At 40.7% G+C, this 16,592-nt stretch overlaps 1 protein-coding gene across 1 annotated transcript; it reads right to left on the bottom strand.

Moving 5' to 3' along the window:
- Positions 1 to 8,434: 8,434 nt before the first annotated feature.
- Positions 8,435 to 12,093, bottom strand: LOC100191807 (glycerol-3-phosphate dehydrogenase). The gene is made up of 5 exons (NM_001137232.1): positions 11,252 to 12,093; positions 10,251 to 10,472; positions 9,223 to 9,470; positions 8,971 to 9,110; positions 8,435 to 8,897 (listed from the first exon to the last, which is right to left on the bottom strand). Exons 1-5 carry the CDS (start codon positions 11,886 to 11,888, stop codon positions 8,756 to 8,758), a joined length of 1,389 nt encoding a protein of 462 aa, NP_001130704.1. The 5' UTR covers positions 11,889 to 12,093; the 3' UTR covers positions 8,435 to 8,755.
- Positions 12,094 to 16,592: the final 4,499 nt, after the last annotated feature.

Below are 16,592 nucleotides of genomic sequence, written 5' to 3'. Positions count from 1 at the left end.
TAAAACATATTTTAAAAATAGTTAAAAAATTTATTTTTATTAGGCCCACCCCACCCGCCTGTTTAGGTTTTCGTTGGTACAGGCGGGTAACTGAGGACCGCCAGTGAAAATCGATTTTCACTGGCGGTCGGCGTAATAAAACCGCCAGTGAAAATCGATTTTCACTGGCGGTCGACGTAATAAAACCGCCAGTGCAAATCGTTTCCAGGAAACATAAAACATATTTTAAAAATAGTTAAAAAATTTATTTTTATTAGGCCCACCCCACCCGCCTGTTTAGGTTTTCGTTGGTACAGGCGGGTAACTGAGGACCGCCAGTGAAAATCGATTTTCACTGGCGGTCGGCGTAATAAAACCGCCAGTGAAAATCGATTTTCACTGGCGGTCGACGTAATAAAACCGCCAGTGCAAATCGTTTCCAGGAAACATAAAACATATTTTAAAAATAGTTAAAAAATTTATTTTTATTAGGCCCACCCCACCCGCCTGTTTAGGTTTTCGTTGGTACAGGCGGGTAACTGAGGACCGCCAGTGAAAATCGATTTTCACTGGCGGTCGGCGTAATAAAACCGCCAGTGAAAATCGATTTTCACTGGCGGTCGACGTAATAAAACCGCCAGTGCAAATCGTTTCCAGGAAACATAAAACATATTTTAAAAATAGTTAAAAAATTTATTTTTATTAGGCCCACCCCACCCGCCTGTTTAGGTTTTCGTTGGTACAGGCGGGTAACTGAGGACCGCCAGTGAAAATCGATTTTCACTGGCGGTCGGCGTAATAAAACCGCCAGTGAAAATCGATTTTCACTGGCGGTCGACGTAATAAAACCGCCAGTGCAAATCGTTTCCAGGAAACATAAAACATATTTTAAAAATAGTTAAAAAATTTATTTTTATTAGGCCCACCCCACCCGCCTGTTTAGGTTTTCGTTGGTACAGGCGGGTAACTGAGGACCGCCAGTGAAAATCGATTTTCACTGGCGGTCGGCGTAATAAAACCGCCAGTGAAAATCGATTTTCACTGGCGGTCGACGTAATAAAACCGCCAGTGCAAATCGTTTCCAGGAAACATAAAACATATTTTAAAAATAGTTAAAAAATTTATTTTTATTAGGCCCACCCCACCCGCCTGTTTAGGTTTTCGTTGGTACAGGCGGGTAACTGAGGACCGCCAGTGAAAATCGATTTTCACTGGCGGTCGGCGTAATAAAACCGCCAGTGAAAATCGATTTTCACTGGCGGTCGACGTAATAAAACCGCCAGTGCAAATCGTTTCCAGGAAACATAAAACATATTTTAAAAATAGTTAAAAAATTTATTTTTATTAGGCCCACCCCACCCGCCTGTTTAGGTTTTCGTTGGTACAGGCGGGTAACTGAGGACCGCCAGTGAAAATCGATTTTCACTGGCGGTCGGCGTAATAAAACCGCCAGTGAAAATCGATTTTCACTGGCGGTCGACGTAATAAAACCGCCAGTGCAAATCGTTTCCAGGAAACATAAAACATATTTTAAAAATAGTTAAAAAATTTATTTTTATTAGGCCCACCCCACCCGCCTGTTTAGGTTTTCGTTGGTACAGGCGGGTAACTGAGGACCGCCAGTGAAAATCGATTTTCACTGGCGGTCGGCGTAATAAAACCGCCAGTGAAAATCGATTTTCACTGGCGGTCGACGTAATAAAACCGCCAGTGCAAATCGTTTCCAGGAAACATAAAACATATTTTAAAAATAGTTAAAAAATTTATTTTTATTAGGCCCACCCCACCCGCCTAGTCGCAAGTCGCGGTTGCTAGTATTCGAACCGGCGACCTCACCCTCGCGCGTACCCTCCCCTACCACTCCGTTTATGACATGTCTTGTGTCTAGTTTGTAGTTGTTTTCTCCACATATTACAACCATTTGAGTGTAAATTGCTTATTTGAGACCCTAAACGAATTCAAAAAAACAAGTTGTCAACTACAAAGATAAATAACTTTTGAAGTTCTACAACTTTTATTTTGACACTTTTTTCATCCGAGTTAGTTTGCAAAATTTGAATTTTAAATTTGACATACTTAGATTCAATTTTTGAGAACCGAAATGAGTTCAAATAAAAAAGTTGTCAACTACAAAGTTTCATAACTTTTAGAGATCTACAACTTTTATTTTGGTGGTTTTGTCATACGAGGCCGTTTGAAAAACTCGAAAAATTAAGGATAAAAATGATTTCTAGTGGCGGTTCCTTAAGAAAACCGCCACTAGAAATCGTATTTCTAGTGGCGGTTCCTTAAGAAAACCGCCACTACAAATCATGGATTTCTACTGGCGGTTTTCTTAAGAAACCGCCAGTAGAAATACGATTTCTAGTGGCGGTTTTCTTAAGGAACCGCCACTAGAAATAGCACAGTCGGTGGTGAAGCGAAACCGCCTGTAAAAATATATCGTCCCCGCAGGCTTTGAGCCTTTTTGTACTAGTGTTACTGGCTATTTTTGGATGAATCTCTGCGTAATTAATACAAACATACAATTTCTTCGACAGTCTGTTTCCATAGGTTGCAATGGATATTTGCATAGGTTCTTTCCCACAGTGCGTAACTAATACTCACGGCCCGATGAAAATTCGCTCTCATGAATAGTCGAACCTAGGGCCTGAGAAGTACTACTTATACTACCGCGTAAAATTTATTTTAGAGAGTAGATAAATCAGTAAATTTGGCTAGTATTTTTATATTATTTCTTGGAGTTGCTCTAACCTAGCTAGATATAGCTATTTGTAAATGGGAACAAAGTCGCCCAACGCTAGCTAGAAGATTAGGTCACCAAATGGAAGATGCTTGTACTGTACTGTGTACTTGAGAAAATAAATATATGGCTACGACTTATGAGCCCACAAAAGGCCACAAACAAAAACTATATATGGCGATTTAGCAAGACAAGATGGCCGGGTGGAGCACGAAACAAAACGGTCAACACGCGGATATAGGCCTACCGCTAGCTAGCTACCGGCATGCCGCATGCATAGTACCATGCCATGCATTGCCATGATCGATCCTGGAGATTATTAGGTGTGCAAGTGCAACCTAATCTATCTATCTACGTACCAAACCTAGTTTTCGCCTTCGACGACGCCCGAGTCCATGGCAACCTAATCTATCTTTGTTTGTGCTTCTATTACTGGTTTATTACAGTGGATCTCGGGTAAAATTAAAATGGGGGTTTGGTGAAATTAAAGCCCACTACAGTACTAGTATATTTGCAGTAGATGGTGCATGGGAAAGCGGCGCCGTTTGCAAACTACGCATGGTGAGCTAGCAGCTGGGACACGCTCTTTGTGTCCGTGTGTTTTTCTAGCTAAGTTGAATTTGGTGTCACGCTGACTAATCAACCAAAGTGTGTCCAGTGCGCACGTACGTCAGTTCCGTGACAGTTTATGGATTGTCTCTAGTAGCTTATACATCCTACTTCTAGCTTTATACGCATAATTTGTTAGAGAGATAGCCTTAACTTCACCCTATAAATAATGTTGTAGTGTAATTTTAACGACCATGCATATATATGCATAATTTACTGGAGATAGCCTTAACTTGCCAGCGTGCGTGCGTGCAAGTACAACGCTCGAAGGATGTGAGTTTGTCTGCTATGTGGCTGAGAGAATATCTGCGCGCCCGCCCGCAATTGCATCAACCATATCACTTGGGTTGTGTGCACACTGCACACGTTCGTATGTAGGACTACTACGTACGACTGACTAATAGGCCAAAGGTAGTCGGCACATACATGCATTATTGCGAGCACTTCTTTTTATAGGAGTATATGTATGAAACACTCCAACACATACGATGAATGCCGAATAGGCCTGTCGCGATCAGCAGTGATGTGTGGTGACCTGCATTTAGAATTAATTTACCCGGCTCCATCACGTCAGCGAGAGTGATGTGCGGTGTGGACAGTTTTGTACGTCCACTGTTGCTATGACGACTGATGAGGTATATAGCTTTGGCCGTTTGGGCGTGGTAATCCATAATCATATCCCATCTGTTTTGGCTGCTACGTATACGTAACAATACTGCTAAGGGTATGCATGCCTGCTCGTCGTGTATGACAGAGCATGTTGCTTTCCATGGGACAATTACACGATTGCTCTACTCACGACTCTAGCTCCACTTTTACCTACATATTTTTGAACTTTGAACGGTTGCCTCTCTTTTTTTTAAACGAAACCTTTGTTTTGCCCCTATTCCGTTATAATTAAGCCCATAACGGTGTTACCTCGGTCTATAAAAAGCGCCCATACTCGTGTACCATTGCCGGCCCCTCTTAATACTAAATGTTTACAAATTTGCACACACTTTGACATAAATGCAACCATAAACTTGTAAATCAATTATATCAAACTAATATTTCCAAATACTTCGAATCAAATTTATGATTTTAATTCAAATTTTTAAAAACGAACTGAATTTGAATCATTTTAAAAATAAAGTCCAAAATATCAAAATTTTATTTCAGTTTGAATTTAATTCAAATTTTCAGACTTTTGGAAAGTTTGACATCTTTAAAATTCTAATTCAAAAATTACGAATCGGGCTTTTGAAATTTATACTTTGAATTAATTTTTAAATTTTTTTTTTGAAATGGTTAAACTTTTGAATCAAATTTCAAAACAAAAACAAAAAAATATTTTATGAAATAATTCAAATTTTGAATTAAACCATAACTTTAATTTAGAGTATTTGCAATTTTGAATTTTAAATAATTGATTTCCAAATTTATGATTGGATTTATGTCATACTTATACTCTAAACTTTTATATCAAAGTGGGGGCAAGTTTGCAAACAATTGATAATAAAAGGGGCAATGGTGCAATGCTATGAGCATCTATTTATAGGTAGAGTAATTTTTTGGGGGTGGGGGTGTAAACGGAGGTTTAGTTTCAAAAAAAAAGACGGGGCAATTGTGCAAGTTAGAAAACAGGTGTGAAATAAAGTTAGAGTCATGAGCAAGGGGTAACCATGCAAATGGTCCATGTTCCATCGAAACAAGGTACAACCCTAGCTAACAAAGTTGAGCTCACTGCTCGTCTGCAGGGAGCCAGGGATAGGGCCACAAGCCCATGACCACGAAAAAATAGATTTTTGTTGAGTGGCACATAAAATGCAATACTAATGACTAGGGTGTCGGTGACACCTAGTGGCAAAAATCGAAAGCCCCCACAACCACGGGGTGTGAGAGTAGCATATGTGTGATGTGCCCATACCCGATCACCATGGAAAGCAAGAACAATCAAAGTGTCATCCTCGATCCTCTTTATTAAGATTGTACGATCTTATGCTTAACCACTAACCACTAGAACATCGGGATCTTGATCATTAACCTTCCACATTAGAGATCACAGAAGCCATGAGGGCCAAGAGCAATGACTCGTGCCTGCTTGGGGAAGAGGCACAATGACTTGACGTCGGTGACGATGGTGGCAACGCATCAGTAGTGGCAACGGCGATGAGGACCCAGGCACAAGGAGGGCGACACTAGGCATAGGTCTTCAAGACACTTATCGCCGTCACATAGATAGGACTAGGTTTCTCATCATATGTTTTATCAGCCTCTCTTGTGGAGAAGGCCAACCTATATATGGTGTGTGACCAAGGACCAAGCCAACGGGACATTGGGGTTGTTGCCCCCAATCAAGGCAAAGTGACAGGGATGGTTAAGCCCTAAAGACTCGGTCAGCCACCAACTAGCCCGAGATCAACCTAACATTCTCCCTATTGACCGAGAGACCTTAACTTATATGTCTTAATTCTCAATAGAACAACATACATACTGAGATGAAGTATTGCAACATCTAATAAACACTATTGAATCTCAACATCTATAGTGAATCGCTCTATCTCAATAGAGCACTTATTTACACTTGTCAAGGAGAACATTTAGGTATCTTAGAAAACATCTCTTAAATGAGACAATATATCAAGCCAAAATATTACAACATATTGTAGATCACTATTGAACTAGTGACTACAGTGCATAATTCCATCTCAAAAAAGCTTAATTTCTTAATCTTACAAAAACATGACCTATACATGATCCAATTGTGCAGTTTATCTTAATATTTTTGTTAAGTTCCCATTAAAATTTAAAAAGATAAATATGTCTCCAGAATCGTAATTTGATATCTCAATTTATTTGAAAAACCAATGGGATTCCTTTAACCTCAATGTCGACAACTTAAGGCAAGTCCCGGTGTGGAAACAACACAACTTAAAATATCTTAATTCTTACTTTCTGAGTATCCAACCTTAAAGCTTATATGATGCTCAATACTTTCATATTAACACTTAATACTTACTCTTCTTGTGTATCTTAATATTGAACTTATATGACATTATACTCTTACACTTAACACTTATTTATTCAGCATCAAAATCTTACACTTACATTTTTATTTGATTCTGGATTCAATTTGTCATAGTGTTTTGGGTTTGGTAACATCACTAGACATGTTACTCGAATAAAATTGCACTCTTCATGAACCTAGGGATGAGCTCATTGTACCAAAACAAACTTTCCTATTCTCAAGATAATATAATCTTACTCTTGAAACACATCAAAGTTTGGTGGATCAAGACATTCCATAATTCAATTTCTCATTTCATCATATCCATCTTATCATTAAGCCAATTAGTAGTTAGATAACAAGACCTTGTTGAAATTGTGTCACTACTGTTAAGCCACATATTGAAGGGGAGAATAAACTCTCCCATTGAAAATTGATGTTCTATTCATCAATATTATTAAATATATCATAAAGCATGTGACTTGAGAAATAAATAATTCATACCAAATTTGTCTCCAACCTAGTTTGGTCTCTAGTTAAAAGTATGTCTTACATTCATGATTTTTGGCCAAAACTAATTAGTGTTGCATTTTCACCAAGTTTCTTTTTATAGTTCATTCTGGCCCATGGTGATTAGACTAGTTCGATAGAATAACTTTTTAAAGAGTTAATGTGACTTATAAATATGTATGGTTTTGGATAGACATAACCCAAACATGATTTCTTCCTATAAATATGTGTGCATGCTATCATTGAAAAACACAACACACCAATACATCTAGGTTTTATCTCTTCTTGTCTCAGTGATTTTGCACAGTGGCGGGCCCAAAATTTCTTTACTGGGTATGCGAGATGAAGAGATGTCCTAGGAACATTGTCGTAGTGGGCTAGTGGGCCAGGAGGATAGCCGCGGAATGTCGCCCATAGTGGTCTAGTGGGCCAGGAGGATAGCCGCGGAAGACAAAAACTAATGGGTCTGACAAGATCATGGAAGAAGTTTTCAAGAGTAGAGATAGTGTTGCATACGTACATATACTATATACATGTATATTTATTTTTTGGCAAAAAAACTGGGTATGCAGCTGCATACCCATGCATCTATGTAGGTACGTCCCTGATTCTGCATCAGGAGAGGACGAATAAGATTTTTGGGAAGCACTCTACGCGACTGCTCGATCGCTTCCTCAACTTGTCGTCTTCAACTTCGTTGCCATAGCTTGTTTTCCTCCTCGCCGTGCAGGTCTTTCATGTCATTGACAACAACGAGACAGTGTTGAACGTCGTCGTTGTCTTCTCTACACGATCGTCATCCACAAAGAAATGTATAACTATCTTGCTGCAATCATATCTTTCATACTGTTTAATTTAATATGTTTAGATATAGTTCTACTAGTGCAAGTTTTAATATTAATTGACATAATGTGCATGTTTAGATATGTTTGTTTTATGTACATACATGTCACAGTGGCCATACTTTATTTTCGGATTAAATTAAAACTAAATGTTCTAATTTGTACAACAATAGTAACACATGAGCAGGGGCTCTCTTTAAAATATTTTAAGGGAGTTCATGGGAAGTATCTTCATTGTATGGTTTAACAGGCTGTAGTTGGGCCCATAGTCACAAAGTTCCTGAATCGATATAGATTGTGAGAGGTTTTACATGGTAGTAACAAAAATTACCCACATTTTTAGATGAATCGATATAGATTGTGAGAGGTTTTACATGGTAGTAACAAAAATTACCCACATTTTTAGACCGGGGACGGCGTTTCTAGGTCGAGGGCAATACTACCGTACTCTTTTATTGTAACTATGGTTGGGCCTCATGTGACAAGTCTGTATGGGCCTTCAACGTCCATCGTTTCTTTTAGATGGACCTCAGTTAAAGAATACCATACTGAGTAGTTATAACTGAATCAGTACAAGTGTTTTTGTTTCATTGGTTTATTCGTAAGACCATGTCGGTGAACAGAGTTACTGCAATTATTCACTCTGTCCTAAAATATAGTTCTTTCTAGCCTACTTTTTTCTAAATATAGTTCTTTCTAGCCCACCTTTTTTTCTTTCATATTTATTCAAATGATAATAAACATAGACATATATAATATATGATTAATCTAAAACGAATTATATTTTGAGACGCAGGGAGTAATCTTACAACCAATTTTGAGACTCTGAAGCCATCATAAAATAAAAGGCATACACATCTTTACTCCAGTCTAAGTGACAAATAAATTTGAATCACAACAGCTTGTATTTCAGACACGGGCAATAAAGTTTATCCTGGCATGCTAAATATGCCATCACCCAACTCTATAGTGTATTAGTGTACACGCATGACACAACACACATCTGAGGCACGTAAGGATCTTGAAGACCAGTAAGCGCCTCCTGGCTCCTGCAAGCTCTCATCAGGTAGGAAGAAACACCATATCTTAGGCCTTCGCATCAGCTTTAGGCAGGCCAAGAAGAGATGGCCGGTAAAGAGACTGCCTCTGTGCCATCTCAATTCTTTCCCGTGGATCATACATTGATTCATCACGTATTGCCTGGAGGATGGAATTGGTCGTAAGCTCCCTGCAGGTAAAAGTTAAACAATTAGCCCAATAGCGACTCAATGAGTCTAAGTGCACCAGTACAAGTTTCCAACCTCTTGATCAAAATTTTGTATAGTGTTTTGAGTATTGGGCATAGCTCAACAGGAGCAACAGCCTTCTTGGTTTCTGGATGCATCACGCTTAGGCTTCCCTGGCTCAGCAGTTCATAAAATGCATTGACTGCAGAAACACCCTAGATCACAGAAACGAATAAGAATCAGCATATAGCCTAAGCGTTTAAGCAAAAGGCACCTGGCATTTAAGCAAACTTCACATTGTCCAAATGGTGGGTTGGCAGCACAAACCTGGATAGTCCCTTTGCCCTTGATGCTGTCCCCCATTTCTAGAGTCAGTTCTCCCTTAGCTAACTTCTGCCCATACCATGCATTGCGACCTTTCAGCAGTGTGACGTATGTATCAGCTAATAAGGGTCCTGCAAGTTTCTCGGGCTCTGGTGCTAGAAGATGAGTGATGTATATCATTTCCGATGTGCAAAGTGAAAAGTATACTGATTTGCTGGTTGCACTCTCATTCGTAAGGGCCGCCACCATACCTGCACGATAAGACCATGTTCAGCAATATGGTACATATATTAGGCTGACCGTGAGGCACTGGATGTAATGCGCTACCCGATATAGCGTACAAATTTTGCTGCAGTGGTTGACTGGGTGTGCTACGCTATTTTGGCGTAGAAGGAGCGGACGGACGGTATACCTAGCGTCACTGCGTCAGTACGAAAGCAATTGTATCCACTGCACCATGAGCTTACAGCAGCGTGTGTATGGAAAGAATTGAAAAAATGATATAATATAAGGTAGTTGATATAGGGTTGAGACATGGAGTTAATATGACTGCGGAGGATTGTAGTATAGGGTAAAGAATTTTGTTGACAAGGATAGAATATTTCTTTTAGAGTACAAATTTAGAGTTGTATGAGTGCGGATAGCCTTAGGCTCTAGAATAACTAGGTAGAAGTGGATAAAGAATATGGGGGCACTCTCCCAGGTCTACCATTTTGTTAATCACTGGTTTTGAGTTTTCTTAATCTATGACATGAGAGCTTTGCATACTGTATTAGCTACAGTGTGATTCTGTTCAATCTGACAAATATAAGCAACATTGCATTTGGCAGCAACAAAATCACTGCAGCATCAAATCAATGCAAAAGGCATGCTTCATGAAACAGGGAAGGAAATACTGAACATAAGATGCCAAAGTGGCATTTTTATTGGTTTGATGAAACATCAAATATGCAATGATTGACCAAGTATCTCATAAGAACTGGGAAAAGAGAGCAAATGGAAATTCCATTTTTCTGGATCAAATAACTTACCGGCCCCAATGGCATATACGTTTTTTAAGCCGCCCATGACTTCATGAGTAATGAGATCACTATTGTCCCATACAATAAAATGAGGTTGCCTCAAGAAATTTGCAAGATGTTTCCTCCACTTGTCAGCTCCACATATGCGAGCATTCGCATATTCTTTGTTATAAATCTCAGAAGCAATGTTTGGGCCTCCAAGATATAGAATGTTCTCCAAGGGAACTCCAGCTGCAGTAAGAATCCATGATCAACAACCACAAAAGCAAACCAACAGTATAGTATACAGAATTGAGATAAAGAGCAGGGTGTTAGTATCAGTTCGGTAAAATAGGCGACAGGTAGAAACCAGAACAAACAATGTTCAGTAATAATCCCAATGTACCCTGCTAAAGTGTTTTTACAAGTTCATAAGGGAATCAAGGATTGCGGAGCAAACATAACACGTGGGCAGACCCTTAGGGAGCGGACATTAACTAGCTCTTCATATAATCAACAGCAGGCAAATAATATACTACTCCCTCTATCATAAATTACAAGACATTCCAACTTTATCGGAGAGTCAAACCAAAACCATAGAAAAAGTACAGAGATTTATGATATCAAATAGGTATATTATAAAAAATATAATTAATAAATAATCTAATGATAGTTATTTGGTATTTTAATATTACATAAATTTGGTCAAATTTGGAATGTTTTGCCTCCAAAAAAGTTGAGATGTCTTGTAATTTGGGATGGAGGGAGTACCACCCAGATAATTATAAAATAAGCAATAAATATTATGAAGGGCCACGGATACAGATCATGATGATTATCCAGAAAAATTCCATCAGGGACAGTACAGGGGTACTGTATGTAGAGCCAGTGGAGCAGCATTTAGATCTTCAAATAAATTTGTTAGGCCCACTTCCACAAGTATACAGAGGTACGAGATCATCGAAACTAGTAACTCAACCATGAGAACATAGTACTGCTAGATCACAACGAGACTTGAGCAAAGAACTCACTTGCATTGCTGATCATCTGCGTGGGCGTAATGATCCGGGGCACAGGGTCGAGCGACGCCTCGATCCCCTTTGCCAGCGAGATTATGAGCGGCTGGCTGATCCGCTCCTTCCAGTACCTCCCGATCTCCCCGAATACCTCCCTGGTCTCCGTGGAGGGCAGGCCGTTTATAACTATGTCGGCGTCCCAAACGGCCTCCTGCAGGTTGGTGACGACCTTGAGCGGGCAGAGCGGGGTGTCGAGCATGTTGAGGCAGAAGCCGTCGCGGAGGATCTCGTCGGCGTGCAGCGTGCGGTCCCCGAGCCGCGCCTCGACGTACTTGAGGTAGGCGCAGCGGCGGATGAGCCGGCGCAGCACGTCCTCGCGGGAGTTGATGACCTCGAAGAGGCGCTCGGCGTCGGCGCGGTCTACGGCGCGCCCGGCGCGGCGCCACACGCGCACCTGCACCCGGTCGCGGTGCCGGCCGTACGCGTCCTGCAGAAGCGCGCAGAACACGCTCCCCCACGCCCCGGCGCCCACCCCGACGACCCGCAGCGTGTCGCCGTCCGACTTCCCCAGCAGCAGCCGCAGCTCGTCGAGCTTCTCCGCCGCTACCGCCGCCGGCGCAGCCCCGCCACCGTTCGCGTAGCTCCCCACCATCGCTTCACCCGTCAACCACCTCCTGAGTTCTTGTCACAGCTCAGAACTCATAAGCGAGGCGAGCAAGCTGAACCGGGACGGGCAGACAGGCTCCAGAGTCCAGACGACTTGGCCAGCACAGCTGCACAGGGGAAATGCGGGTGGGTTTCGTGGGGGTTTTGTGGGGTTGGGCGGCCAGAAATACCAAATCCCAGCGCAAACTTGCTGTCAATCGGCACGACCGAGGAGGCCCGCGGCCGCGCCGCGCCGCCCTTTGAACTCTGCTCCGGGTGGGGTTGGTGGCGACGCCCGCTCGGCGGCTCGGCTCTCTCGGTTCAGGCGGTCGCGCTCAGCTACCAGCACCAACTCCGGGGCACAATCCAATGCGGTAAGCGAGCATGAGAAAAACGAATCGCCTTTGCTCCTTCTCTATAATTTCTCCACGAAGTGCTCTCTTCCAAACAGTGCGTTTTTTCCTTCTTTCCTTTATTAGGGCTACTTTAGAAACTTAAACTTGATTGTCACTTAATTTCTCACTTAGGACGTGTTTGGTAGTGCTCTAGAGTTTAGATTTTTTTGTCGTAACCGGTGGCAGTGACGGTTAAATAAATCTAAACTCCATAACTAGAATGCTTTTTTGAGTTTTCGGAGCAGCAAAATAGGTACTTTAAAAAATTGTACTGTAGCTCCAAAAACTTCATAGAGCTTACAACTCTGGAGTTAGAGTGTTTGGCATGCTCTGGTCAGCTCATCCTTAGAGTTTTACTCTATAGCCATGCCAAACAGGTCCATAATCTCTGAAGGAATTTAAGGGCTAGTTTGAAGTCACAAATCCGGAGGGGAATGTAGTAGCTAAAAGCTCATTCTTATTCAATTTTGAACAATAAAGGGATTATAGCTCCTCCACCTCCTCCGGTTTTGTGACTCCCAAACTAACCCTAAGGGTGTGTTTGTTTTCCTGCTAAATTATATAAATTGAAAGAGAGTAAAATATCACTTTGATAATATAAATAAGTTAGTATTTGGTAACTTATTTTAGTTTATTTGTGATCTTGCTACTTTACCATCATATCCTTCCACCATAATCAACTATATAATCTAGAAGGAAAACAAACGGTGTATAAGTCTCCAAACTAGTCTTATATTTCTAATTCCTTTTTATTATTTTTCTTTATTTTATTTTAGTTTTCTTTTTCTTCTCTACTTCTTGGAAGTATTAGGCGTTTTTATTTTATTTTTATATACTTTTTCCTATTTCTTTTCCCATTCTATTTATCTTCTTTGATTTTTTTGTTCTTTTAGTTTTATTAGCAAAGTGCATGTATATTACATATTGCTACATTTTCCATTTACAAATATCAATTATAAAACATAAAGACATGTGTATTTTGTTGACTTGGTGTGTAAATGTAGGTTAGGACAACAACAATAACATGGTTTGAATCATATTTTGCATAATTTATATAATAGATATTTATCATTTTTATTTTTTAATATTTATTTTATTACTATAATTAGTTTAAAAAATCTCTTCTAATGGTTCATGTTTTTTTGTGAGAGAATTCTATGGTATAGTTTTGAAAGTTCACGTAGTATAAATAAGATGTTCTATGTTTATCTTTGAGTATTTATGTAGCACTTGCAAAATGTTCTATGATATATTTTAGATTGTTTAGGTAATATTCAACTGGCATACTTTTTATTTTTCTCTATTACATGTTTTTTATTTTATTTTTTATTTCATATGTCTGATTCTGACGTTGTCACGATGTTCTATGTTGCGCTTTATAATGTTCGCATGTACAAATCATGAGATGCTCCACAGTTACCTTTGACAGTTATTGTCTTACCTATTTATGTTTATTTTTATTAATTATTTATTCTTTGTATTATTTTTTGCTTGCTCCTTTTCTCATTCATGTGTGTTTTGTGTATATAATTTTGCTCTATATTTTTATATATATCTACATATTCTACAGTACTGTTTTAAGTACCCACGATCTGATTTTTATGTATCCACGATCTTATTTTATATTTTGGTTTATTATTTTAGTTTTCTTATTTTTTATTATATCAATGGTTTATAGAATGGCCGTCGTAGGGGTATAGGCGGGTCTGATGGGCATCCGAGTAGTCCGCGGCAGCTCAGACACGCAGACACACGCAATGACGCAAGACGGCAAGAGGAGCTGAGGAGAGGGACATGATCAATTTGGCGGCGTGCCGCGTGCGGGGGTTGGCATTCCGGTTTCGAGAAGGTGACCCAAAAGGAGTCAACTAGTGGGTTGCTGCAGTTGAAAGCTCCTAGTCCGACCTCCTACGTTTCATTTCATATTGCTTTCCTTCTCTCTTGGAGTGGAGTTTCATTGTCAGACAGACAGTCGGTCATTAAAAAGCCCTACTGCAATTAGGAAAGTTGCGACCTACGCCCACACCCACATGTGTCGCTCGTTGTGGAAGAGGGATGACTTATCGAAGGCCGAGACAACTAGTCCTTCATCATCAAAGTCGGATGAAGATCAGTCGGAGTTCCATTCCTTTCCAATGTGTGCCTCGCCCTTCGCTTTCCTGTAGTTCTTCTTTCTTTCCTGCTTCTCTTTCTTCTCTTGTGCCTCGTCATTGTCAATATCGGGACATTGTGCTATAAAGTGACCAGACTTACCGCACTTGAAGTAGGAGCGCTTTTCCCTTAATTTGTTTTTGCTGGGATACTCCATGCGTCCCTTCAAGGCGGTCTTGAAGCGCTTGATGATGAACGTCATTTCGTCCTCGTTGAGCCCGACAGCCTCCACTTGTGCTACCTTGCTAGGTAGCACTTCCTTGTTGCTGGTTGCTTTGACAGCAACGGGCTGTGACTCATAGACAGTAAGTGGTCCGTTTAAGACATCGTCCACATATCTTGCTTCTTTCACCATCATGCGCTTGCTCACGAATTTTCCGAAAATTTCCTCGGACGTCATCTTAGTGTACCTGGGGTTCTCATGAAGATTTACAAGATGTGGATCAATAACGGTAAAAGACCTTAGCATGAGTCGGACGACGTCATGAGCCGTCCATCTTGTACTCCCATAGCTTCGGATCTTGTTGACAAGGGCTTTGAGCCTGTTGTACGTTTGAGTTGGCTCCTCTCCCCTTATCATGGCAAACCTCCCAAGCTCGCCTTCCACTAGTTCCATCTTTGTGATCATGGTGGCATCATTACCCTCGTGAGAGATCTTGAGGGTATCCCATATTTGCTTGGCATTGTCCAAGCCGCTCACTTTTTTGTATTCATCCCTGCATAAAGATCACTACAGGAATCCACTTAATTCCCGTCGGCTAAGAACCGACGGGAATAAGCTCTAAACTGACGGGAATTACTAATTCCCGTCGGCCCTAAGCCGACGGGCATCAATTGTCGGGGATACGCTTATTCTCGTCAGGCACTGACGGGAATAAGTAATCCTCGTCGACCACTTATAAGTCGATGGGCATTATGGTTAATTTCCGTCGCCCACGGCTGGCCGACGGTGATTAACAATTAATGTCTGTCAACCCCGTAACTCCTATCGGTCACGACTGGCTGACGTGGATTAACAATTAATTCATGTCGGCCAGTCGTGGCCGACGAGAGTTACTGGGCCGACGGACATTAATTGTTAATCCCCGTCGGTTTGACCATAGCCGACGGGGATTAACCTATGCTGCTGCAAAACCAGCACCAAATGAGGTCATTATTTCTCCACAATTGCACACATAACATATATATCATCACACAAAACAGACACATTACAAATACATACATTGACAATCAATTCACACATCACAAACTTCACATCACCAACATAGTTTACACAAACATTTCAAATAGGAACAACGAGATAAGTTAAAGTGTTTAGTTCACGAAAAACATAACCTGCACGAGTTTAGAGATAACAACCACTTGGGTTGTTAGAGCTTTGACCGCTGCCGCCACCAGGAGGAGGGAACGCGAAGAGGGAGTGAACAAATCCAGTCCCTGCTGTGGGATCAGACCCACTACCACCCGCTTCGGGCGTAACCTATACAAGTTAGCAAATATCAACATTTTTAATGCAAATATCAACACGTTAAATGCAAATATTAACGGGTATACAAGTGTATAAATTCATCGAGAGTTATCAAACGTACTCTTTCTCTATGTGCAGGTATATGTGTCGGAGGGGTGTTGAACTGTTGAGTCCCCAGTCCCTATTTAATGAATATTCAACAAGTTAAGTATACGGTTCATGTTTTGCTAACTAGATGAATTGCTAGTTTAGATGATGTTATTAACCGAATTGGCTAAGATTAATGTACCGGAGCTGGTGTGGATGTAAACTGACTCCATTGTGGTGGCGGTGGAATATTTGGTGTGATGCCCTGTTGCTGCATTAACTGTTAAACATATGTGTTACTATTGAAGATGTTGTATTGAAATACAATAATTTAGAGTTCGGATTATGTATACTCACTTGATACATCGCTTGATTATGTGCATTGCAAGCCTCCATAAATTCTCGTTGTTGTCTCATCTCCTCACACATCCTCATAATCTCTAACTCCTGTTCGTTCGGTCGATGAGAGCACGAGCTACGGGAAGACGAACTCGTCCTCTGAGATCTCACTGACAACGAGTCAATGAATCCGTCGAAGAGTGTGTATTTATAAGTGATTAAAAAATTGTGATTACTGCATAATCAATTTAGTGTCAACTATGTAATTTCA

The sequence above is a fragment of the Zea mays genome, chromosome 8, assembly GCF_902167145.1.
Source record: "Zea mays cultivar B73 chromosome 8, Zm-B73-REFERENCE-NAM-5.0, whole genome shotgun sequence".
NCBI classification, from domain to species: domain Eukaryota; kingdom Viridiplantae; phylum Streptophyta; class Magnoliopsida; order Poales; family Poaceae; genus Zea; species Zea mays.
This window is presented reverse-complemented; position numbering and strand designations above follow the sequence as displayed.

Coding starts and splice junctions, on each gene's coding strand:
- LOC100191807 (NM_001137232.1), bottom strand. CDS start 11,888: ATGGTGGGGAGCTACGCGAACGGTGGCGGGGCTGCGCCGGCGGCGGTA. Junction 10,473..11,251: donor GCAGATGATCAGCAATGCAA/GTGAGTTCTTTG, acceptor TTCTTACTGCAG/CTGGAGTTCCCTTGGAGAAC. Junction 9,471..10,250: donor CGTATATGCCATTGGGGCCG/GTAAGTTATTTG, acceptor CTTATCGTGCAG/GTATGGTGGCGGCCCTTACG.